The 27,197-nt window shown below is 44.7% G+C and overlaps 1 protein-coding gene across 1 annotated transcript; it reads right to left on the bottom strand.

The window, feature by feature from the left end:
• Positions 1-2,268: 2,268 nt before the first annotated feature.
• Positions 2,269-23,329, bottom strand: Hepacam (hepatic and glial cell adhesion molecule). Its single transcript, XM_057769064.1, has 7 exons — positions 22,914-23,329; positions 8,149-8,490; positions 7,092-7,373; positions 6,493-6,592; positions 5,423-5,496; positions 5,188-5,258; positions 2,269-4,614 (listed from the first exon to the last, which is right to left on the bottom strand). Exons 1-7 carry the CDS (start codon positions 22,996-22,998, stop codon positions 4,312-4,314), a joined length of 1,257 nt encoding a protein of 418 aa, XP_057625047.1. The 5' UTR covers positions 22,999-23,329; the 3' UTR covers positions 2,269-4,311.
• Between the last annotated feature and the right edge of the window lie 3,868 nt (positions 23,330-27,197).

The following is a 27,197-nucleotide window of genomic DNA, read 5'->3' as shown; positions in this document are numbered from 1 at the left end:
TTTCTGTGTTTCTGTTATGTATTTCTGTGAGATGTTCCTTTACTGTTCATGGGAAACCACAGGTCTTGTTTCATTTGATATCTTTATTTCATTCTCAGTATGAAAGTCTCCAGGGTGACACACGCCTTTAATCCCAGCACTCCAGCACTAAGGAAACAGAGGCAGGCCGATCTCTGTGAGTTTAAGGCTAGCCTAGTCTAATAGAATGAATTTCAGGACAGCCAAAACTACACAGAGAAACCCTGTCTCAAGAAACGAAAAAGAGAAAAAAGAAAGTCTGTTTTAACAGGCAAAATATTCTTAGTTGGTAGTAATCTTTGTTGCTCTCTTGAAAGGACCTGCTCAGCTTCCTAATGATTCCCACCGTTACTGCCCTCTAACAGCAGGAGGCTCGTGTCTCTCTGCCTTTAAGGGTTCACTTTGTCTTTGGTGGACTCTGTTTTTACTACCAATTATGCACATGAGATCATCTTTTTCTATTTCTTGTTTGTTAATACTTTTGTGTATTTACTAGTTTTAGAAAACATCTAAAACTGGAGACGGTTAGGCTGTCCTGGAACTTTCTCTGTAGACCAGGCTGGCCTCGAACTCACAGAGAGCCTCCTGCCTCTGCCTCCTGAGTGCTGGGGTTAAAGGCGTGCACCACCACGGCCCGGCCGACTCTCATTCATGGTGATTTGTTTCCTTGTATATCTACTTATCGATCCTCCTCCCCCCCCTTTTATTTGTTAATTCTTCTTGCTGCCTGGGATAGCGCTTCACTGTGTAGCTCAGGCTGATCTAAAACTCGTAACCCATCTTCATCAACATCCCAGATGTTGAGGTTACAGGCATGTATCACCACACCTGTTCATTCATTGATTGGTTTTAATATCAGAAAACTGAAAGTGCTTTTCTCCTCAGAAGGTTAGCCATTTCACCTGCCAGGCTCTTGTGCGCTATTATCAGGGAGTCCTTCTCTAGGACATCAACTTAATCTAAGAGTCTCAAGTTTAACTCTTCTTATCTCACCAATGGGCCAAGCATAGTTTTCCAACACATTTCTAATGCAAAATATGCATGGCATTTCCTTTTCATATTTTATTAGTACTAAAGCACCCTGGACTCGTCATATTTTAAATTTTTGTTTTGTTTCTGATTCCCTGGAAATTTCTCCTGGTGATAGAGACCAAATATAGTGTGTGCAGGCAGGAGCAAGCTCTTCTGAAACAGGAAGACCTTTCAAATACCAGACTCCAGCCTCCAGTCTGGACGGTGTCAATCATGACTCACCTATAGTCGTCCTGCTTTTCCTCCTGCTCATGACTGACACTCCCTGTGCCAAGTTGACCAACTGTCCCCTTGCCGCCGAAGTTAATGTGTGTTTTTTCTTTTGTGATTCTTTCTTTTCTTCTTCTTTCCTGGGGATTGGACCTAGGGACTCATACATGCTAGGCAAGCACCCTATCACAGAGCTACATGTCAACCCCAATCTTTATTTTGAATTCCTTTTCATACCCGAAGCCCTCTGAAGTCCTGGCTGTTCTATCACCCCGCCTCTCACCTCTTTGGTTTCTCTGAGACAGGACATCGCTATGTGCCTCAGCTGGACTTGACCTTCAGGTCCTCCTGTGTCAGCTCTCCATGCAGTGGGGCTCTAGGCATGCACCAGCATATCCGTTCCATCATTCTTGAGAGCCTCTTCTTTGACTGTGTGATGGCCTCTTCACTTATATTTCATCCCATCTTTCTTGATATACCTTTTAAGTTTTCTCTGTGAGATCCTTTCAACCCGACTTCAGAAAATACAATCTCTCAGGCCCCAGAGGCCTATCTTGAGCTTTCCTTACTTTCTATTCCATACAGTCTCCTAAAATAATGCCATCCACTTCAATGGCTCAGTATTGTGAATTCCTTATGTGCTTTGCCCTCCAAGACTTTTGTACATGCTTCTCCTGTCTCTTGTAACCTCTGATGTATGTTCCCTGAGTACCTTATATTGTATCTATCTCTGTTATTTCTCCTCTACACTGTATTAGAATAATCTGTTCACTTACTGTCTTCCTCTGTGGGATTGTTTAGTGGATAGAAGTCATGGCATAATTATACCTTTATCATGTGTCTGGGAGATGATCGTTTATTTAGTAACAAAAAGAATACTTGAGTGTATGAATGAATAAATGAATTAATTAATTAATGGAGTGATGGCTTTGGAATGGATGATTTGGAATCGGAAAGAAAGTGGAAGAAGGTGAGAGAAGAGAAGACAGCTTGTGCGTTTAGGTTCCTCATTTGTTCAGCTTGCATATGTGGAGATAACGTTTTCATTTCATCAAAAGTTTATTGAGCATCCGGGGTGTGCTACACACTCTGCCAGATGCCAGTAATACAAAGAGGAAGATCAAAACAGAGCGAAACAAAAATGAAAACAAACAAACAAAAAATAACTTCCTTACTTACCCCCGTTTTAAGGCAAATTCGGCTTGAGTCTGGGAAGTCAGCCCTGCCGGAATACAGCACCAGGGTGTGGCACGCTTCCATCTCACCCTATCCCTCACCCCTGTATCCCCTTCTCCAAGTCTTACATCTCCTAACCTGCCTGCGCTATCACCTACGTTCACTATTTTATGGTGGATGGGGCAGCTGGGAAGGTTAGTGGATTGTGGGTTCTGGCTAAGCAAGGAGAGTTGCAGACAAGTCACGTGAGCAGGGAGAAAGCCATCAGAATGGAAAGCCGAGAGACGCACTGGTGGGGTGAGGGGATGTAGGCAAGCTAGAAATCTTGGTGCCCGCAGGGCTGGTGTTCTGGTGTGGAGGTGATGGATATGGGGCCTTGGGAGTCGCTTGTGGGATGATGCAGAGACAGAACTGAAGTTAGACGTTGAGGAGCGACAGGAGACACAAGGTCCCTGAGGGCATTAAGTAAGAGAGGGCAGAACATCCTGGACCCTCTTGTCTTTCAGCCATTTGTGTGCTTTCTGTAGTCACACAGTAGGTTATTTCCTTTCTTCTAAAATCCCAAAGAGGTGGTGCCTGGGGAGTGGCCCAGCTTCTTAGTTCTCTGATGGTACAGATTATGGAGCCGGTTCTGTCCACTGTCCTGCGTTCTGGGTATCTAGGAGCAAGGCAGGTGGAAAACAGAAGGCTAGGGAGTATGCTACGGCTGCCCTGATAGGCAGGCTGGGGAGCTGCTTCTTCTTTCTGGGTTTCTCTGCAGAGCAGAACCTTATTTCCTTACAGCCCCAGGAAGCCCTTTAACCTTTCTGCGGATGATTGAAATGCTTGTTTTGTAAGAAAGCAAGGAAGAAGAGTGTGAATGGTCAAAATCAGGTCCTTCCCAGATGCAGCTTCTGGCTCAGTGGTGTGTGGCCATGCAAATCTCTAGAGCCATGTTTCTCAACTCTTCTAGTGCTGTGACCCTTTAATACAACTCCTCATGCTGTGGTGACCTCCAGCTAAACAATTATTTCATTGCTACATCATAACTGTAATTTGCTACTGTTAGGAATCATAATATAAATATCTCATATGTGACCCCTGGCGGGGTTGTGACCCTCAGGTTGAGAACTACTGCTCTATAGGTACACGTCCACCCACATTCTCATGAGCAAAGATAGGAAGAAAGATCAGTATAGCAAGCTTCTGAGGAAGTTACTGGAGGCCACCAAGCACTGAAAGCCTGATATTTTGTCCTTGCCTAGTCCAGGTTCCTAGGGTTCTAGAAAGAATGCCCATAGGGTTCACCCTCGCTTTCGGGAAGGATGGGGAACCAGGTGTCCAGAAAGGTCCTCTAAGATTAAAATTCCTTTGTGATCAGAACAGGCCCTGTACACCAAGGAACCAGCATCAGACATCTTTAGTTAAGGACAGTTTGCGTTTGTGGGTAAGTGACCTCTAATTTGGACTGGGGGGAGGGGTGTACCATAGACGTTAGGGATCGAAGGTGTCAGGGAAGGTGGATGGAAAGCATAAATGCTCCCTAGGGGGCGCGTAGGATGTCTCACAGGGTAAAATTACAGATGTTAGTTACCATAAAACCTTTCCGGGGATTGGGCCGGACATTTAATAATCTATGTAGTCCTAAAAGGGCACAGTTCACACCCACTGAGAACACAGAAAACAGAACCAGTAAACCCAGCACACATGCAATAGGGCTTAACACCGAGATCAGCGCTCCACCCCATTTGTGCAAGCTCATACACGTGTGTACCCTAAACGGGGATCTGGCCACGTTCTCCCATCGCACCAGGCCAGCGGCCCCGGAACTTCTCAGCCTCCCCCACTGCTGCGGATAGCAGACCGTGGGCAACCGGAATGGACTCCCAAGGCAGCTCAGGCACTGATCTCCACCTGCCCAGACTCGTCCTGCTCGCGGATTCTGTGCACGCCCGCAGTCCGGAGTGTGTGCGAGGCACTGCGCGAGCGGCCGGGCGAGCTTGGGGCCCGTGGCGGTGACGTGTGCGTCCGGCCGGTGGCGGGGGAGCGCGCTGGGGAGCGAGGGTAGCGGCGGGCTGAGCGGATGGGCAGTCCCGGACTGCGGCCCGGCACTGGTGGTGACACAGAGTAGCCAGGTGGGCCTGGTTCTGTAGTGCTCCGAGGCTCTGTAACGGTGTTCTCATCCTGCTCCGGAGAGTCCTGCAAACACAAGCGCCACAAGGGTCAGCGGTCACGAGACAACAGAAGCGGGGGTGGGGGGGGGTTCTCTCAGAATTTTCACCCACACCTCCAGGTCCGACTAGGTGGCAGACACAAGTCTAGTAACACACAACATTTAGTATGGCCCAGGCACATGACAAGTACTCAGTAAATGTTAGCACGCATCAGAGCCTTGTCTCTTTATCCTCTTTCAGACCTGGTCGTGGCAAATGGGCATTGCATGTGAGCAGAGAGAACAGATAAAGGGCTCTGAAGCCCACAAGCAGGTCTTGTGACAGGCGGTAGCCAGGATGCAGTGGAAGCTGGGGTACATCATGATATTTGGAACGCATCCAGTCAGCTTTGCATACGACTATGGCCTATATCGTGAAAGCCAGGTCTGCCACTCATTTACTTGTTTAGCCCTTCACAAGTTTTCTCTCTCCTTGCCTCTTTTTTTTTATTTCTAAAGTGGAGAGGACACAAAGATTTCTGCAAATACTGCAAAGGGGTGGTCACATCATCGGCTCCCAAGCGTTCCATGGAGGGAGATTCCTTGACAGAGCGGCTCACCTTGTCTTTCAGGATATAGAGTGCCATTGGGTTCTTCCGCTCCTGTTCTCCACTTCGGGGCAGGGTGTCTGCTGCATAGGAAAGAACAGAGTGTCTGGTCCAGGGACAAATCCTATATATCACCCAGCTCCCGTATGCTTTGCTCTTCGGACTTCCTCATAACTCTGCCTTTTCCCAGCAGGCCTCTCTGATCTGAGCACTGATGGGCTAGGCCAGTGGGTGGCTGAGAGCTCACCTTCTGATTTTAGGCGGTCATCGTTCTGATCCATGTATTCCAAAGAGTTTTGCTTTTCCAACTTCCTCTTCTTCCTGCAAATCAACCGACCCCCACCAAGAACAGAGCTATTGGACATGAACAGAAAAGCTAAGCAACAGACCCAGGAAGGGATCTAATGGCCAAAGAAGAAGCCCTATGATGGGAAGATGGACTGGGCATGGTGGTTGTTCAGAAACTTTGGAAAGCATCCCATCTAGGTTTGCATGCTAAGATAGTTGCTAGCATTGTGACTGTGGGGAGGCCATTTATCCAGGGTGGGTTTCAACATCTCTGTCTGTAAACTGCGGGTGCTATGACTTAAAAGGTAGCACATTAACCCAGCTAGACTGTATAACTCAAAGAAAGAGCCACCATCAGCAGTGCCGGAGTGATCAGAGGTAACTGAACACAGATGCAGTACCATATACAATGGAAAAATACACCTGGAAAGAGGAGGGGGGAAAAATCAAAGAGACGAGACTAGAACTCGGGAGCTGGGGTGGAGGGATAGCTCAGTGGGCAGTGATTGCCTACTAAGTGTGAGGGCCTGCGTTCAATTCCAAGAATCCACATAAAAAAGATGGCTGTGGTAGCCCACAATTGTAGTCCCAGCACTGGGTAAAACGGAGAGAGACAGATCCCCGAGGCTCAGTGTCCAGCCAGTTTAATCTAATTCATATGGTCCAGGCTGATGAAAGATCCTGCCCCACAATGACAACAACAACAACCCCAAAGTGGATGACTTCTGAAGAATACGCTGGAGGTCTATCTCTGGCATCCACATACATGGGCATTTACACACACAAGCACCAACAACACATACCCATACTCACACCTATACAAGCATGTGCATGAGCACAAACACACACACACGCACACACACAAACACAGAATAGAGCTTGGGAAATAGGGATGCAGCTCAGTAGTAGCGTGTGCTTAGTATGTACATGGCCCTGGATTCAATGCTAGCAACACAGTCAATCACTCAGTATTATAGCTGGGATTGAAATAGGCTGAAGGAAGAACTAAGATGTGAAAGTTGATGTCACCTAGACTTTTTGGAGGGTTTCCAGCAGGCACAGACTGTCACCAGGGTCACAAGGAGAAAGATGCCTCCTGTAGACAAGATGATATAGAGGGAGCTTCGTCCTAAGCAAAGAGAGGCGGGGAGGTAGGGACAATTTGAGAGGGGAGCAGGTACGGTGAGTAGGACACTAGCAATTGAGGGGACAGACAAGGGCCCCAGTAGCGTAGGTAGGCAATGGCAGAGCTTCCCTGGAGCCGCCCTTCCGTTTGTGCCTGTCCTCCATAGACAGTCAGCCCATCTCGAACCCATCTCACGCCCTCTAAATCAGTGGTTCTCAACCTGTGGGCCACAACCTATTAGGGGGCAAATAACCCTTTCTCAGGGGTCACCTAAGAGTGTCGGAAAGCACGGATAATCTATATGACAATTCATAATGGTAGCAAAATTACTGTTATGAAGTAGCAACAAAAATAATTTTATGGCTGGGGTCACTACAACATGAGGAACAGTATTAAAGGCTGCTTTATTAGAAGGTTGAGAACCACTATTCTATATAGTTATTCTCTGGAGTGCCTTTAGTCCCAGTGAACCCTCGTGTCTTGGGCAGGCAGGGAGACTTACTGTACACGGTGATCTTGACAGGCAAGCTTCGGACCTGGCTGATAGGGTTCTCCACCACACAGCTGTACAGGTCATCATCCTCCATGAGGACTCGGGTGATGGTGAGCACCTTTTGGTCAGGGGACAGGAGCATTCGGGAGTCATTGAGGAGGGGTTTGCCGTCCTTCAGCCAGGTGTAGCTGGGTTTGGTACCATTCTCATGGGAGCAGTTGAGGGTGAAGGCCTCGCTGAGCTCCAGCACAGTGGTTGAAGCCACTAACACCTGTGGTCTTGAAATGGGCACTGAGCCCCAGAAATGGAGGGGGGCAGTGAAAATGCCTGTGAATCATGGTCTACAACACTATCCCCCCTTCTTTATTCTCCCATCTTTCAAAATACAACAGTTCAGACTGTGGGCTGAGATCCTTAGCTTAGGTTCTTTCCCATAATTTATCCATCCAACCATCCACCCACTCACCCACCCATTCATCCATCCACCCACCCACCCACTCATCTACCTATCCATCCATCCATCCATCCATCCATCCACCCATCCATCCATCCACCACCCACCTGCCCATCCATCCATCCATCCACCACCCACCCATCCATCCATCCATCCATCCATCCATCCATCCATCCATCCCTTCTTCATCCACTCATTCTTTATCAAATAGTTTCTAGACTGAACAACACAGCCATGATGAGTGTGCTCTTTCCCTTCTTCCTAAACACCATTCTAAAACCAATGAGTTTTACTTAAGCTGATTGAGCCTAGAAGACACTTTAGTTGGGGGAGATCTGGGTCTAGCTCTCTTAAGTTTAAGTTAGGCTCTGTCAGTCATATGAGCTTGGGCAAGTTACTCTATTAACTCATTTTCCCTGTCTTCAAAATGGAGAGAGCGATGTTATCTAGCCCTTGATTATTGTAAATGTTAAGCAGGCTGGTCTGTGCAAATACTCTATGCTAGGTGTGCCTAAGCACCACCTTCTAATGCCCCCTTAACCTTTTGTGTTTTTTTGGGGTCTAGCCTCAGTCCCGCTCTTATCCTGCCTCCTTCCCTGCAGAGTGCTTTACCATCTACTGTGAGATTGATGGTCTTCTCTCCTGTGAAGGTATCATCAGTGATGGAGATCTCCACTTCATAGGTTCCCTCATCCGCCAGCTGCAGGTCGCTGAGAAGCAAGGAGCCATTTTCAAAGAGCCGAATACGGTCTCGATAGTCAGGCCTCAGAGTGCCGATGACCTCTGTGCCTATAGACTGCACCACAGTCACTGGCTTGTCACGCTTCAGCTGCCATTTCACCACAGGCTTGTCGCTGCTGGTGCTGCTGTACTGCACAGAAAGCAGGGCCGACTTCCCCACCGTGCCGTGGATCAGACGTACTGGACTGGTGATGTTCACCCCCTCCAGGGGGACTGCAGACAGAGGCCCATTGGGGAAGAGGGCAGTGTCAGGCCCTTAGCTTCATAGCCCAATCCACCTTCAAACCCTTAGCTTCCTGCCAGTCCTGGCTTCCACCAGTGCCATCACCTCTCCAACAGACCTTTGCTATCTCTCCTGTGTCTTTCTTTCCTCAAAGCCATCCCAGATCTTCTATGGCTTAGTCACTCTGGCATTTTCCCCATTGTCTACCTCTTGCAGAAGATTACACCTATTCTACATTCTATGTGTTCTTCTCACAGAAATATTGACTGACATCCAATGAGGCAAATCTAATAACGAATCAGGATGGCAGGAAATAGAGAAAGCACCAGAACTTAGAATCCTCGAGAAGGAGGAACGTATGCTGAGCCAATGCTCAGGAAGAAGACGCTTAGGACCTGAAGACAGCACAGGTACTTCCCAGTCACACAGAGAATCCCAAGTCCTTACCTCAAGTATAACTGTATCTTACCAGGAGGGCTCAGTTCATAAAACAGTTTGGCAACTGGAGAGGAAGTTCAGGGAATTCACCTAAATGCCAGCCCTGTTTGTATTTTCTACAGAGGAAGAGCTCGAATGGGTAGAATGAAGAGTTTGGAACCATAAGGCCTTGCAAGACGGAGCTCTACCACTTGCTGCCTGTGTGCATTTGGATAAACAATCTTTCTAAGCTCCATTCTTCTCATTTACAAAAGAAAAATATAGTGACTATAAACCAGGCACTAGCCTGTAATTCCAGCTCTTTGGAGGTAGAGACAGGGGATGAGAAGTCCAAGATCATTCTTATCATTCTTGACTACACAGTGAGTTGAAGTATGAGTCCAGCCTAGGATACATGATATCCTATCTCAATATATCCTATCTCATATAGATAGATAGATAGATAGATAGATAGATAGATAGATAGATAGATAGATGATTGATAGATAGATAGATAGATAGATAGATAGATAGATAGATAGATAGATAGAGTTGGGGATGTAGGGCTGTGCTTTTCCATTTCTTCTACTTGTATTTGATTGTCTGGACCAAATCAAGAGGTAAGTGAACTAAAAAGCTTAGTTATGGTAATTAAAGCAAATTTTACTTGCTGAACACATTCCATTCGTTTTAAGAGAAGGTACTATGTTAAGTATGGGCTCCTCCTTTCTGTAAAAAAGTCAAGGCAAAGCCCGCTCACCACTTTGCCACCTCTCTGGGCCTCAGCTTCTTCGTTTGTGCAGTGAAGTAGTTAGTGAGATCAGCATGATCGCTAAGCAGTTTCCAACACTCACATCCTATCCCTCATCAGCCGATATCACTCAAACCCCAGGAGATGACCCTGCAGAAAAAGCCACTGTAGGTGTGAATACCTGAATATCATTCGCTAATTGGAGGGAAGCCGTAAGCTGAGGAAGTTAGGATGGACAAAGATATCTGTTTGTGAACTTTTTCTCTCGTCTTGAGAGAGAGTCTAGCTGTGTTGTCCAGGGTTATCTCTACCTCACAATCGTCTTGCCTCGACCTCCAGAGTGTTGGGGTGACAGAAGCATGCCAAAACACCCTTTCATAACTAACTATTTTTACATTAATTTTTGAGATAGCATCTTATGTATTCAAGGCTGGTCTCAGACTTGATCTATAGGCAAGAATGACCTTGAACGGATCTTCTTCCTGCCTCCACCTCCTGAGTCCTGAGATTGCTGACATGTGTCGCCACCCCCAGTTGTATGCCATGTTCATAATGATCCTAGGGCTTCATGTACAGTAGGCAAGAACTTCATCAGTTGAGCTACAGTGCGGCCCCTCAAACGCGATTTTTAAAGATTTATTTGTATTTTATGTGTATAGGTGTTTTGCCTGAATATATGTATGTGCACCACATGCCTGTCTAGTACGTAGGGAGACCAGAAGAAGGTGCCAGGTCCTTTGAAACTAGAGTTACAGATAGCATGACCTACCATGTATGTGCTGGGAATCGAACCTGGGTCCTCTGCAAGAACAAGTGCTCTTAACTACTGAGCCATCTCTCTCTCCAGCCTTAAAGATTATTTATTTTTGTTTTTTATTTATCTGTATATATGTGTCTATGTGAGTGTGTATTACACAGCTCTGGGTGCCCGTCGAGAAGACAATGGATTCCTTGAAGTTGAAGTTATAGGCTGTTGTGAACCTCTTGGCTTAAGTCCTGGAATCTGACCTTAGGTCTTTGGGAAGACCAAGAACTGCTCTTAGCTTCTGAGCTGTCTTTGTAGTGCTCCCCCCCCCCATCATTTTTTTTTCTTTGAGACAGGGTCCCACTGTGTAGTCTGGCTGGCCTAGAACTTGCTACATAGACCAGGCTGACCTTGAATTCCCAGAGACCCACCTGTCTCTGTCTCCCAAGTACTGTGACTAAATGCATTTGTCATCATTCCCGACCAAATCTCAAACATTTTTTTAAAACAAAAAATGTTTTCATTTTCCTAAAAATTTGACATAAAAATGGAAATAAATGAAATATGGTCCCGTCTACCTTACTTGTTTTGGCAGAAGAGATGATGGGGCCTGAGTCCTCCTCCCCAATAACACAAAGAGCTATTAGGCATTCCCATGGCCCTGTGTATCAGACTAAAGTCCAACTGTTCACATAACCTGCAAAGTTTCTTTCAACTTTGAGTTTATGTGATGGCTTAAATGGGTCTTCCTGTCTAACAACTACTAGGTCCCGTTCTTGGCTAGATTTAGAAAAGCTTTCAAAAGAGTGGACAAAGGGGCTTTGGTATGTATGACTTGAGGTGGTTCTGGGAAAAATCACAGAGTATACTTAAAGACCTCCATGCTCAAATAGCAAGGTCACTTCTCAGGTCCTGGCCTAAAACTGTAGAATTAGCACATGTCAATTACATGTGTGGAGTCACCCAGGAGGTTCGCAAAACTGAGTAAGGAAGGACCAGAGAGAGGGAGCACTGGTTAAAATAGCATACTGCTCTTGCAGAAGACCCAAGTTTAGGTCCCAGCACTCATACCAGGTGGCTCCCAACCACCTGTGACTCCAATTCCAGGGAATCTTCTGGCCTCTGTGGGCACTTAACACACACATGTGCACACACAGACACACATACACAAATAAATAAATAAATAAAAATAAAATAAATATTTTTTTTAAAAAAATGAAGGACTGGAGAGATGGTTTAGCAGTTAAGAGCATTGGATGCTCTTCCAAAGGCTCTGGGTTCAATTCCCACGTGACATCTTACCACTCTCTGTAACTCCAGTTCCTGGGGATCTGTCATTCTAACACAAAAACACATGGAGGCAAAACATCAATCAATGTACATAAAATAAATAAATCATTTAAAAAAATAAAAACTTTTGGGTACCATCCCTGCTGTGATTTGTTCCTCAAGGGTTTGTGTGTTGTAAGCCTTCCCCCAAGGTGGTGGTATTAGGAGAAACTGAAACCTGTAAGAGTACAGTGGGGCCCGAGCAGTGGTGGCTTACACCTTTAATCCAAAAGTAGGCAGAGCCTGGTCTACAGAGCAAGTTCCAGGACAGGCTCCAAAGCTACAGAGAGAAACCCTGTCTCAAAAAACAAAAACAAAACCAAAAACAAGAAAGAAAGAAAGAAAGAAAGAAAGAAAGAAAGAAAGAAAGAAAGAAAGGAAGGAAGGAAGGAAGGAAGGAAGGAAGGAAGGAAGGAAGGAAGGAAGGAAGCCCAGTGGGTTAGCTCACTGTGAATAGTGCCCTTGGAAAGAACTGAGATAGTTATTGTGGGACTTTGTGCCAATTTTTCAGAAATTAAATTGTTAGAATGATCCTAAACACCACTCGCACCCCGCTTCCTGTTTTACTGTGTGATCTCTCTTCTCCTACATGTTCTGTGATGCCCATCTACCGTACTGTGATAGGATGTGTGAGCTCTGCTCCACAGCTGATGTTACATGGCTTAGACTTTCTTCCTCCAAAATTACGAGCTAAGTAAACTTTCTTTCTTTATAAACTGTTCAGCCACAGATATTTCATTATAGAAATGGAAAACTGACTAACACAGATCGCGAGCATCAAACTTGAGGCCTCTCATTTTCCTCTACCAGCGATAACCCCAGACCCCAGACAACTAGAAAGACATTATTATTTACTAATTATCCTTCTCTCTTATGTAATCTCTGATCGCTCTCTCTCTCTCTCTTTCTCTCTTTCGCGCTCTCTCTCTCTTTCTCGGATTATATTCCATTCCATTTCAAGGTTTCGGTAGCCTTTTTTTTTAAAAAAAAAAAGATTTATTTATGTATTATGTATACAGTGTTCTGCATGCCTGTATGCCAGAAGAGGGCACCAGATCTCATTATAGGTACCTGGGAGGGCACCATGTGGTTGCTGGAAATTGAACTCATGACCTCTGGAAGACTAGCTAGTGCTCTTAACCTCTGAGCCATCTCTCCAGCCCTTCAGTAGCCTTTTTAAAAATGATGTTTCCCCCTGTAATTCTGCTTTTTTTTTTTAAAAAAAAATCAATTTATATTATATTGTGGATAAAAACACTGGAGACGATACAACTTTTGACGGCCTCCTAATTTACCCTAGCCCAAGTGTCGGCCTTCCTTATGCCTGTGACCATGGGTATGCCCACAAGGAGAAGGGACACATGCACACTCATTGTAAAAGGACGGCGCCATCTTTCTTGGATGCTGATGACAAGAACATTTTTGATGAGCATGAACAGTTGCCTAGAAACTGGAAAGAATCTAAGTTTGGGTTTCATAACTTTCAGGCGACACAGGGAGCTAGGACAGGAGCCAAAGCAGGACGCAGAAATGAGGAAACAGCTAACACCTCAGGTCTAGCGTGGTAATGAAAGGGAGGGGGATTATTTTACCTGGAGGAGCAATTAGCTTAATCATTGTCTCTCGGGCATCTTTGTGTAGAAAGTCTCTGTTCCACCACAGGCAAAAAAAAAAAAAAAAAAAAAAAGGAAGGTACCATCTTTGCAAGATCTCAAGATCTATCTAACTAAACAATGCCCTAGTGTTTATAAAGGACAGAAGCATCTACTCAAGGAGGATTTGACACCCTGTGACACCGAGGAAAGGCAAACCTCAAGAATGTATCTACACAGAGCCTGATCCTTTTCTGGCTTTGTCCCTTAAAGGAATCGCCATACCTTAAATTTATCTTTCAGAACCTTCAGAGGGGTGACGCTGAACTCACGTTATAAGGCTCTCTACACCTTTACCCGTTCTCTAGCACCAGGAATCACACTTGTAATCCTTTCTGTCTGAAACAGGCTTTGTTTGCTTGGGTCTTTGAGCATCCTAGGTGCCCTGCCCTGGGCTTTCCCCAACTGTATGATTTCCTTTCTGAAGTCTGGTAGCGAGACCCAGATGCAATAATCCAAGGGCAGCGAGAACTTTGTTCTCTGAGAGAAGGAACATTTTGTTTTCTGTTTTGGGTTTTTAATATCCTTCCGACTTAGTGATGATCCTGAGGAAGGCAACGTAGAAGGGGGGAAAGAGGCAAACTGCATGGTGGGATGGTGACGTCATCATAGAGCCACATGACAGAAAGCATCACAAGACGGCTCAGCTAGCAAAAGTCAGCTTTACCCAGGACCATCTAAAATCGTCTGGGGCAACAAGACCAATGGAAATAACTACCGTCTGTCCTTAAATGCAGCACAATATGTCTGGATCATTGGCCTTACAGAATCCCCTGCTCCCGTCACGTATCTGATGCCCTGACGCGTTTAAAGACCACATATAAGACTGAAAGCATGGAGCAAACCCTGCTCTAGAAACCCTCTCCATTCCTGAAGTTTCCTGCCATGTCTGTTACCTAAGGTTTGCTCTTGAGTGGTATTGGAGAGGCCTGTTCCCGCTAAGGGCACCTTCACTCTGAAATTAACTTTCTACCAGTTCTTTTCTTTGTCTCATCTCTGAATTCTTTCTTTGATGGCCATCAAAATCTGGAAACACAGGATTGGCAGTCTCCACAATCCACTATCACTATCCCCGAGACCTCTGTCGAACTCATCCCCGGCAGCAGTCTGAGAAAAGGACCCATCCCCATCACTTTTATTATATAAGAGTATCATTTGGGGGCTGGAGAGATGACTCAAGTGGTAAAGAGCATGGGCTGCTCTTCCAGAGGTCCTGAGTTCAATTCCCACCAACCACATGGTGGCTCACAACCATCTGTAATGAGATCTGGTGCCCTCCTCTGGTGTGTAGGCACACATGTTGTACACATAATAAATAAATAAATAAATAAATCTTTTTTTTTTTTTAAAAAAAAGAGCATCATTTGTTGTGTAACGGTTGGGATTACTGCATTGTATGCTGTTCTCCTGTTCAGGCCTGGACCATGACTGCAAAATCATTGGAAATATTTCAAAATCATTCAGGGACTTGAAGCAGGGAAACAGAAACCGTGAAGAAGTCCCTTGAGATTCAGGCAAAGGGGAGTCAGGGGCTGTTAATCTACTCCTTAAGAAACATAGATGTTCAAGAATATTTTAAGTCTATACTAAGACAACATGAAAATTATCATGTTTGTGAATTGAAACTGTCACTTTTGTTAATCTGTCCATTCTCGCAAATAAAAAAAATCATACCTACAAGTTGACCTATAATTTAATACTCCACTATTTAGATCTCAGGAGGACTCCTTACTTACTACACTAGAGCAGACTTGATATGATGTGTCAATTTATGACCAAACTGACCATAGCAGAGCAAGGACAGGGTTTTTGTCCTTCTGTGACAGGGCCAGAGCTTTGGAGTCGCCTTGGCCCTCCCCCTTTGTCCTACCCAAGGTTTCTTTTCCCATTACTTTTACAACTATTATGTTCTTTTTTGTCTGGCACTCCAAATTCTGAAAGAGAAGCCCTGGTACAACTGTTCTGCTAGGAATGAAGACATTCTAAGGAGACACGTGTACTCTCCCTTTGGCTGTCAATACTACTGAAACAATGGTCTCCAGGAACTGGAATTCCTCAGAATCTTATGAAAGGAGAAGAAAAAGCCTGACGTCAACCAAAGAAAGAACTCGTCTTCTAGCAAATAACAGTAACAATAATAGCAACAATAATAATGTGTGTATTCTGACTTGTCAGATTACCTTGCTTAAACAATGATGGGTCAATAATAGGCAGGACTGCATCGTGACCAGGACTGTTTAGTTACATATACTTCTAGCTCTTAATATAAACCTAAACTTCATGTCTGTACCCCAAAGGTGGACTTGTAGGGGGTGGGTCACTGGACCTTTTTGATTCTTCTTCCCAATGTGGCTACACTAAATATCCTTTCTCTGTTTTATTATTTGTCTTGTTTTTGCTTTTTTGGGCAAAGAGTTTCTCTGTGTAACAACTCTGACTGTCCTGGAACTCGCTCTGCAGACCAGACTGGCCTCGAACTCACAGAAATCTGCTTGTCTCTGCCTCCCAAGTGCTGGGATTAAAGGCGTGCACCACCGCTACCTGGCTTTCTCTCTCTCTCTTTTTTTTTTTTTTTTTTTTGGTTTTTTAAGACAGGGTTTCTCTGTGGTTTTTGGAGCCTGTCCTGGAACTAGCTCTTGTAGACCAGGCTGGTCTCGAACTCACAGAGATCCGCCTGCCTCTGCCTCCCAAGTGCTGGGATTAAAGGCGTGCGCCACCACCGCCCGGCTTGGCTTTCTCTTTTTTAAAAACATTTATTTGTTGTTTGTTTGGTGGTGGCATGGTATGTGCTCGATGACACGGGGCACTTCAGTTCCCCTGTCAACTGTGTGTGTTTCTGCTGATTGTGAAGCTTGGTAACAAGTATCTTTATCCACTGAATCATCGCACCAGCCTCTTCCTTATTTGTCTTTTGAATTAGCCTGTTGAGGATCAGTGTCTGAGCCTAGCTTGTTAGGGTTGCTAGGGTCAAGGCTCTGACTCAAACAGTTATGTAGCTTGTCCAACATAAAACACATTTATTGATGTGAAGGGTAACTCGAAGAAAAGTAACAAACATGTTTAAAAAGAATTGCAGGAGCCAGTCATTCCCAGAAGGTGGAGGTTCACGGCAATGTTCCAGAGAAGAAAGAAGGAGATGGCGCGGATGAGAAAGATCTCCCTACTCAACATTTGGACTTCCTGGTTTATACTCTGTTCCCACAAAACGTGTGTACTCTTCCCCACTAAGCTGTGTGTGAGCATGCACTCCCACAGTAAGCTGTGTGTGAGCATGCACTTCCCCACTAGGCTGTGTGTGAGCATGTACTTCCCTACTAAGCTGTGTGTGAGCATGTACTTCCCCACTAGGATGTGTGTGAGCATGCACTCCCCCAGTAAGCTGTGTGTGAGCATGCACTTTCCTACTAAGCTGCGTGTGAGCATGCACTTCCCCACTAGGCTGTGTATGAGAATGCACTTCCCTACTAAGCTGTGTGTGAGCATGCACTTCCCCACTAAGCTGTGTGTGAGCATGCACTCCCACAGTAAGCTGTGTGTGAGCATGCACTTCCCTACTAAGCTGTGTGTGAGCATGTACTTCCCCACTAAGCTGTGTGTGAGCATGCACTTGCCAGTGTGTCCACTTATGCAGAGACCGGAAGGGAGCCCTGGGTGTCCTGCTCTTCCACTCTCTGCCCTATTCCCTCACACAGAGCCACTCACCGACCTTGGAGCCAGGCTGGCAGTCAGAAAGCCTCAACAACCTTCCTGTCTCCTCCCTGACTCTCTGTACTGGGTTTAACAGGCATGAAGTTGACCACACCAGTCTTTTTACATGGGTCCTGAGCATTTGAACTCAGTCTTCACGCTTACACAATAAGTATTCTTATCTACTGAGCCGTCTTCTCAGGCTCCAATGTGGAGCTTTAATGATGATAAGTCCCTTAGAGCCAACTCTTGAGTAAACAGGGTCCTTCCCACCAACTCTGGGTTCCCCAAGTACAGACCACCGAATGTCAGGTTTCTTGAACTTCTTCTAGTAACGATAGTTATAATAAATAGTCCTTGGATATGTAGAAGTAAAAATAAATTTTCCCCTATATAACATGTTGGACAAATATCAGTTTAAGTAGACTGGAGATCTAAGTATGAAAGGGGAAATACCATTTTAAACAGAATAGGACACTGTCTTCCTGACTTGAGAATAGATACAGAATTCCTAAAGAACAAAATAGCAGCAGCACCAGCAGCAACAACAACAAAAAACCTGGTAACCAGCTGGGTGTTGTGGCCAGCTTGGGCTGCCATAGTGATTTCCAGGCTAGCATGGGCTGCAGATTGAGAGTCTGCTTCAAAAACAAAAACAAAGACAGAAGAAAAACACGAAAGCAACAGGAGAAAACATCCAGATGACTCAATGGAAAGCTGTGCAAATGATTTGGTACAAGGGCTGGAGAGATGGCTCAGCAGTTTAGAGCACATACTGTTCTTCCAGAGGGCCAGAGTTTGTTTCCTGGCACTGCATTGGGTGACACACAGCCACCTGTAACTCCATCATGTACATACTCAAAGCATACACACACATGCACACACACTTGAAATAATTAAATATATATATATATATTTAAAAAGACTTGGAACAGATGCTTCAGAAAAAGCAGTCCAATTAACTGATAAAAATATGAGAAAAGCTCAACTTGATTATCATGTAAATATAAATTTAAACTATAACTTGATTCCATTTTCTAGTAATTAAGAAGATTGGGAGATGATTAGTTCATGAAGGCATTAACTTCAATGGATTAATTCGTCAATGGTTTGTTCTAAGAGGGCTATCGAAAGGTAGGGCTTGCTTGGAGGAGCAAGTCCATGGGCACATGTCTTGCCAGACCCCTTCCTGTCTGTCTCTACCTTCTGTCTGCCATGAGTTGATCTGCTCTCTCGCGTGCATGTTCCCTAGGGTTTTGATGGTCTCTCATCAAGCACAGACCCAGCAGCAGTGGAACCAAGTGACCGCGTGATAAGGGACAGGTAAGGGCGCTTTATATTCCACATTACAAGGACACACTTGCAGTGTGTAATTGTTAATGGGATTCGATATGTGCACTCTGTAACTCGATAATCTTGAGGGAGGAATGGGAGACTCAGTGGTCTTAGGCCTATGTGAATCTCCCGCTATGGGGCTGGGGGCATGGAAGGGGAAAGTACAGGAAGAAATAAGAAGAAAAGTACCAACACAATGAATTATAAAAATAAGGCTTGGTCACCTGACCGGAGGGACCAGACTGAAGTTTGGAATGATTAATTGTCTTTGTTCATGTTCCCTATAAAATGGGCCAGTTGGCGATGGTCTGTGTAGAGCAGATTTGGGAATGATAACACTCTGTCTTCCTAGATTGCTGGCTCTCTCAATAAAGTGTTTAAAAATTCACTTCCTTGACTCTGTGGTTAACAAGCAACACAAACTACCTGGGTTCATATCTTGATGAGTGCAAAGCCAAAATAAACATAGCCAAGACATAAAAGTGGAGAAAGATTTATTATCTGAAGCAGGGAAGAAAAACATAGGATTTATTTCCAAAGCACTGCCCTCCTTAACACAGACAGAGAAGAGATTTTATTTGGGGAGTCTATACATACTCATTCAGAGGTTGGGCCAACGCCCAGTTTTATCACTTAGGGAGTATACCCCTGGACATGCTCAATATGATATGGAGTGCATGATTAGAAGATTAAAGTTGTGGCAGGATACCTCTGGGCATGCTCAGCTTGTGATATAAACTTTATGCTGAAAATAAAGGTTCTTTGAAGGAACATTGACACAGGAGTCGTTCTGAAGGTATCTGCCTCAGTGGCTAACATAGCTTCTGAAATACCGGGTGATTCAGAGGAAATAGCAAGATTTCTTTCTTTTCTTGAGACAAAGTCTCACTATGTGGTCCTGGCTGGCCTGGAATTTTCTATGTAAACTAGCCTGGCTTTGAACTCACAGAAATCCTCCTGCCTCTGTCTCCCAAGTGCTGAGATTAAAGGTTATGCCACCAACCTAGCCATATCTGTTTCTTTGTCTAAGGGATGATTACATGGGCTTGCTCACTTACTAAGTGTCTATAGGACTATATCCTTGTGTTAACTGCATCTTCTCCTATGAGTTTTTTAATTACACTATTTTTTAAACTAAAAAGGATCTTCATTGCAGCATGGTGGGCTAAAAAAGACAGTGGGTGTGATGGCTCGTATCTCTAATCCCAGAATCCAGGAAGCTAAGGCATGACGATTGCCTTAAATTCAAGGTTGCCATGGACTACAATGTCAGACAGTTCTAATACCCACCCACTTTTTCAAATGCAGCACAGAAACCAGGCAGAGGAGTAGAAAAGTCCAGAGAATAAAAACCTCCAAAGTTTGGATTTATATCATTATTTGAATATCTTGTGAATTGTGCTATGGTGAGTTTAAGAAGGCTGAATTTGGTCTGATTTGGGGCCAGCCAGATGGTTTAATGGGTAAGGGTACTTGTCACCAAAGCTGATACCTGGGACCCACAAAATGGACAGAGAGAACTGCCTTGTCTCCTGACCTCTGCAGTTATGTGCTGGGACTCCCACAAAATAAGCAAATAAATGTGAAGACAAAGAAGGGGAAGGCTGCGTCAAAGAAAGCCCAATTTGTCAACATCAGTGCCTGAATTTATTTTATGTGTATGAGTGTTTTGCCTGCACGTACATATATGTATAACACGTGTGCAGTGCATGCAGGGGTCGGAAGAAGTCACTGTAGCCCCTGAAACTGGAATTGTGGATGGTTGTGAGCCACCATGTGGGTGCTGGGAATCAGACCTAGGTTCTCTACAAGAGCAATGGGCCCTCTTCATGGAACCTCCTCTCCAGCCCTCTCCTTGCCAATCTTAATACTGCATTTCCCATCTTCCACTACAGTTAGCATGGCCATGTAGCGAGTTCTAGCCAATAGAACTAGTGAAAGGGATATGTAGCACTCAGAGACTTATTTTGGAAACCCTCTTCCTTGTATCTGTTAAGGTTTTTTGTTTATTTGTTTGTTTGTTTTTTTGGTTGGTTGGTTGGTTTTGAATTTTCTCTTTGGCCAGGCATGATGGCCAACACCTTTAGTTCTAGCTCTCAGGACACAGGGACTGACACATAGATCTCTGTGAGTCTGAAGCCAGTCTGGTTTACATAGCAAGTTCCAGGCCAGTCAGGGCTATAGAGTAAGAAGACCCTGCCTCAAACAAATTCTCTACCTGGACTAAGTAGAGACAAACCCTACAGTGATCCACACATGGAATCAGACAGAGTTCCATCTGCATAGTGTGTTTCTTGAGAACTCCACACACTGAAGCAGACAGTCCCATCAGCTTAGCACGTTCCTTGAGAACTCCACACACTGAAGCAGACGGAGTCCCATCAGCTTAGCGTGTTCCTTAAGAACTCTACACACTGAATCAGACAGAGTCCCATCAGCTTAGTGTGTTCCTTGAGAACTCTACACATTGAAGCAGACAGAGTCCCATCAGCTTAGCGTGTTCCTTGAGAACTCTACACACTGAAACAGAGTCCCATCAGCTTAGCGTGTTCCTTGAGAACTCTACACAATATTGTCCTTCCTTTCCCAGGCTTACTCTACCACTTCATTACACTGGCACACAATATATGCCAAGGACTTCAATTTTAAAATTTATCTACTACAGAAACTGACATTTTCCTAAATAATATAGTAAAGATGGCAGAGATTTATTACAGAATCTGCACTTCCATTGCTTGTTACAATAGCAGGACAATAGTCTAGGGTCCAATAATTAGCTCTCATAAGTTATAGCTAATATTGTTTGTGACAGGATCTCACGGAGCCCAGGCTGGACTCAAACTCACTATGTAGCCAAAGATAACCCTCAACTCTCGATCCTCCTTCCTCTACCTCTAAGGTGCTGAGATTACAGGCATGCACCGCCATGCCTGGCTCATAACTACTATCTTATTAACATGAATTATAATTAGAAAAACAGCTTTGCTGTGGGCTGAAGTACCTATCCTCAAACTCAGATGCTGAAGTCCACATAATCCTCACCCCCAAGCCCCACATCTCAAGGCCAGACTTCTTTTGGCAATGGAGTCTTTGCAGAGCCAAGGAGTTAAAATGAGGTCATGCTGGAGCAGGGAGGATCCACTTCCGCACACGTCCTTGTAAAATGGGGACATTTGAACACAGACACACAAACAGGAAAACGCCACCTGAAGGCTGGAATTTTGCTGCCTCAAGCCAAAGAGACCGGGGACAGATCTGTTCTTACGGCTTGCAGAGGGACCGTGGCACCATCAACACCCTGATCTCTAGCATCTGCCTTTCAGAACTGCAAGACAATGATGTCCTGCTACCTAAACCACCTACTTTGTGCTGTTTGTTTCATCAGCTCAGAAGAATTAAAGGGGCTTCCACTCTATTCTCTGTTGCCTCATTTTCCCATCAATGCTTCACTGCAGACTAAGGGATCCAAAGGTCTATCTGATCCTGCCAGTTCTCAAACTAAAGATCACTCAATTTCCCTGCCCACTGCTCATAGACTACCGCTCATCTTCGGAGACAGTTTTACAAGGATTTTGCTGAACTCAATTCCTACTTTTCTCTCAGCATTGCTGAACTTCTGGGCTCTGCCTAAACACACGAGACTATTTCAAGCTCTTGACCTTTGTCCATTTCCCAACAATCATCTCACTCATGCTTCTACCCATTTTTCTCATCCTCTGAGATTCAGTGCAAACATTCTTCCTACAAGGAAACATTCCCTGGTTCTCGCCCACCCATATCCTGCCCCACCAGCAACAGCTTCCTGGACGGAGGCAGGTGACTTTTTTTCCCCCTGATTCCTGCTTTTTGTTAAAACAATCTACATATCTGTTTGCCACACGAAAATGTGCATTTCTGGGCTCCCTGTCATTGTGCGTATATACACAAAAACACATCGACAGTATTTAAAATAAGATCAGTTCTCCATAGAATTGATAGGGGGCATTACAAGAGGTAGGTGTCTATGGCTTCGAGTGAATTATGAATAAGATGGATTATTATCCTGGACCAAGAGGCTCATTACCTACAAACTTCTTTTCTCTTTCAAGCAGTTTGACATTCAAAGAAGCCAGGGTGAAGGTTTGGGAGGCTCACCACCAAGATTTCCCCTCCTCCTCCCACCAAGAGCTCACATAATCCCCTGAAAAGAATGCTTGGACAGGCCCACGCCAACAAGTCATCCCATAAGAAGTGGCACAATGCCTTCCATCTAATGTACTGAATGCCGTGGAAGCTCCAAAGTCATGCAGCCTTGGGGGAGGGGGGCCAGGGGCCAGGCAGGAAGCACAGGGAATGAAGAGATATATTCAACACTGATTCCTTAATTCACTGAGATCTTCCCACGGTCATAGCGCTCTCTCCCCTCCTCCAGCCCTGAAGGTATTCAGGCTCTGTTCTTCCTCTCCCTCTCCGTCAAAAGCCCCAACTTCTTTTCTCCAGACCTTTCTGGTCTCCTACCTGGCTGGATGAGAAGCAGGTAGACAAAAGGAGCGAGGTGCAGGGCCCTGGAGGCTCTGAACAGGGCTCCCCTTTCTCTCTTCATTTTGGGTGGCGTTCTCCAGCTCTGGTGCAGACAATTAGCATGATTTCTCCACTCCGGGCACGTCCCTTTGTACCACTCGGAGTTTCTCTGCCCGGGCACAACCCTGCCAACTTCCCTCTGAATACACAGAGCTCTGTGTGTTGCTGCCCTTGTTCTCTCCTCTCGCTTTGCTCAGATCTAGCATTTTCTAGTTTCCAAGCCCTTCGCCCCCCTCCTAGTTTGGACAGGGGTATCTCCATGGCATGATAGTCTCCACTGCATGTTCCATTGTACTGGGCTCTGGTGGTCCAGCAGTTCTTGACTTGTCTGGAGTAAGCCCCACTCCCAAGGCAGATGCCGATCCAGCCTCCGTGTCCCAACCTACATGGCTCCACCTCACACTCCTCCTTCAGCTTCAGGACAGACTTCTAATAAGGGAGAAAAGGTGGGGGTGCGTGGGGGGAGGTTTTGGATATCCTTGGAAATGAGAGGCCTGAAAGAATTGCTGAAGACGTGGAAAGTCCTGTTTTACCCCAAGGGAAGAAGATTGGGGGAAAGGCTTGAATTCTGTTTCTTTTTTGTTTTTTAAGATTTATTTTTTTAGTATAAAGTGGTCTGCCTGCATATGTCCCTGCAGGCCAGAAAAGGGTACCATATCTCATTACAGGTGGTTGTGAGCCACCATGTGGTTGCTGGGAATTGAACTCAGGACCTTTGGAAGTGCAGCCAATGCTCTTAGCCTCTGAGCCATCTCTCCAGCCCCTTGAATTCTGTTTCTTTCACATGTATTCTAGTTGGGATTCTCTCCCGTCCCAGGTTCAGAGAGATGTTGGAAGTGTCTTCCCAAAGTCACTCTGTCATTCCCCTACATTCAGCCAGTGTTCTAGAACCTGTCAGAGCAAAGATGGGGGTAACGTTCCACAATCCAGCACCCTGGGGATCAGTGTTAACAGCCTAGCTTGTCCCCTGCCTTTCAAGTCTGCACTCACTCCTCTCATGGCCCATGCCTTCTCATAAAATGCTTGCTTACTCTGGGATAATGGGACAGACTCAGTATCTGTGAGCCCTTGATTTTACCTCTGTAAAACCGCTAAAGTGATAGACTCCTTGGAGGAATTGTCGGGGAGATTGGTGAAGATCGTGGTATAGAACGCTCAGCAAATGCTTTGTTGGGGAGAAATCATTTAGGACTGGGTGTGGTGGAGTATGCCTGCAATCTCAGCACTAAGGAGACAGAGGCAGGAAGACTGTGAGTTCAAGAACAATCTAAGGTTCATAGTGATACCCTGTTTCCAAAATTCAAAACAGGCATAGTGATGCACGCCTGTGATCCCAGCACTCGGAGAATTGGGCACTTGGAAGATTGCTGTGCGTTTGAGGCAAGTTTGGACTACATCATGCGTTCCAGGCTGAGTTGGGCTACAATGTGAGACCCTATCTCAAAAACCAAAACAGAATGAAATAGAAACCCAAATCAATCAACAAAACAAAACACCAAAAAGGATATTTCATTTTTCTTTATTTCTTTTTAGTTATAGGTGAATGTATTTCACCTTAAAGTCAAAACTAGTCTGTGTTGATAGACTCCAACTTTGAGGGCCACCCCACACAGTCCTGTGTTTTTCCTTTCTTTTAATGTTTAAAGCATTTAAATTAAGATATCATTCATATATTAGGAAACTCACCTTTAGTATGTACAGCTCGTGGCTTAAGTATTTGCAGCAGGCTCTGAGGCTGTCACAAATGTCCAATTCCAGTTGGTTCTCCCCAGATAAGACCCATATCTTAGTTGTCAGTCACTGCAGTCCTTTCCTCCAGCCCCGCTAACTACTGATCTGCTCTCTCTGTGGATTTGCCTGTTACGGATATGCTGTTCAGATGACACCATAACCGCCACACCTATGTCTAAGATTTTATGGATCTCCGAAACTGTTTTCCAAAGAGGCCAAATCATTTATATGCTCACTAGCAATTCATAGTTGGCACTGCAAGGTCTACCCCACATTTCTGTTTGTCTTTGTTTTTGAGGCAGGGTCTTCTGTATCCAAGGTTGGCTTTCTACTTTCTACGTAGCTGAGGACGACCTTGGACTCCTGATCTTCCTGCTACCCGAGTGCTGGAAATCCAGGCATGCACCACTATGCCCTGTTTCATCAGCCCTCTCCCTTTTAAGGAAAGCAAATTAAATTTTTAAAAATCCCTTGACTTTGTCATACATGTATATATTTTGTTTATTTGCCATCCTCCCCCACCCCCCCATTACCTTCTCTTATTCCCTCCCAGTTCTGCTGGAAGCACCTTCCCAATAAAACCTCTTGTTAATTTCATATCTTTTTCGGCCTGGGTCAGAGGATGGCCAAGCAAGGAAGCAAAGTTTATTGAAGACAAAAGAAACAGCTCTCTGAAGCAGGGAGGGGACTGGAAATAAGTTGGGTAAGTTACTTTTTTATTTATTTGTTTTTTGCTCTGTTTTGTTCTTATTTTTTGTGCTCCACTAAGTTTAATTGGGGGTTCATGCATGGATATGGGCAGAGGGATTCTTTTTTTTTTTTTTTTTTTTTTTCCACTGGCCAAAACAGGTTTATTCATTAACTAATAAAAGCTACACATATACAGAAGGACTTCCCATACTGCTTCCCCTTTTCTGTCTAAATGAAAAGGAAGGTTCTAATTTTAACATAGTAAAATTACATATAACAAAACAGGTATCAAACAAGAATTACAGTTACAGTATTTATATCTACTTTATCTTTTATCATTACTAAGGAAAACTATAATTATAACTATTTATTCTTCAACTCCATCAAAGACCCCAGAAGGATATAATATTACCTAAGTTAACAGGAAGTGCATTGTAAGCAACTTCCAAAACTCTAGAATTGACAGAGACATCTCACTACCTACACAGTCACCCAAAGTTCTTCTCTAACATTCTTCTGTAACATTGGGGTACCCATCTTCAGCCTACAGGCCTTAGTATCTGGCAGACTTTTTCACGAAACAGGAAATTTCAAGATCTCTTATGCCTTGTATTGTACTGGCAAAATTCATCAGTTACTTGTTTCTGTGTACTGCAAAATGTCTGGCAGTTCTGTCATGAAACAGGAACCCCAAAGGACCAGCTCACCTTTAGACAAGTTCAACAGTCATTCTTCTGTGGGTCTTGCATGTCCAGTTCATACAGCATAGCATCAAGCAGTCCAGGTAAGAATAGTTTCTTGCCTGAATGGCTAACCAACTCCTTAAGGAGCTTCTTCAATGCCCATCATCCTCTTGAAGTAGACTGGTACTGCCAGGAGCAGATGTGTCTCATTGTCATGAAAAGTCCTAAGTTTTTAAAGCATTTTAAATGCCATATTCTGTAGTCTTTGAAAGGTTTAAAGAACAACTATCCATCTGAAATATATCTCAGTACATCTAGAAAACATAACTAACATGACTGCAAGTTTGACTATTACAAATGACTATCTATTAACCTCTACTTTAAAATTATACATTACATTTTTTTTTTTTTTTTTTTTATTTTATTTTTTTTTTTTATTTTTTATTCTTTTTTAATTAAAATTTCCACCTGCTCCCCGTTTCCCATTTCCCTCCCCTCCTCCCAAATATTGCCCCCTCCCCCCACTCCCCTCCCCCTATCCCCACTCCTCTTCTCCTCCCCCCACACCATTCCCCCTCCCTCTCGATACTGAAGAGCAGTCCAAATTCGGGCAGAGGGATTCTTACTGGAGCATTGCTAACCTCCCAATTTTTACACCACTAAAGAAAATGACTCTCTCTCCCCTTAGCAACAATTAACTATCTAACTCTTTAGGAAGAAGTGGTGCCCCATGAGTCCTTCTCCCATAACCTTTTACATTTCTTTTTAATTATAATTTGTTGCCAGGCAATGGTGGCCCACACCTTTAGTTCCAGCACTCAGGAGGCAGAGGCAAACAGATCTCAGGGTTCGAGGCCAGCCTGGTCTACAGAGTGACTTCTGGGGCAGGCAGGGCTACACAGAAAAATTCTGTTTCAAAAAAGGAAATAAAACAAAAATTATAATTTGTTTAGTGTGTGTGTGTGTGTGTGCGCGCGCGCGCGCGCGCGCACAAGACAGCTTGAGGGAGCTGGTGCTCTCCTTCCACCATGTGGGTCCCAGGTACTGAATTCAGGTCATCAGGGTCGGCCACAGGCACCTTAGCTCATGGAGCTGTCTCAACAGTACCCATAGTCTC

The sequence above is a fragment of the Chionomys nivalis genome, chromosome 4, assembly GCF_950005125.1.
Source record: "Chionomys nivalis chromosome 4, mChiNiv1.1, whole genome shotgun sequence".
Lineage (NCBI taxonomy): Eukaryota > Metazoa > Chordata > Mammalia > Rodentia > Cricetidae > Chionomys > Chionomys nivalis.
Note: the sequence above shows the minus strand (reverse complement) of the source record. Positions and strands in the feature narration are given on the sequence as shown.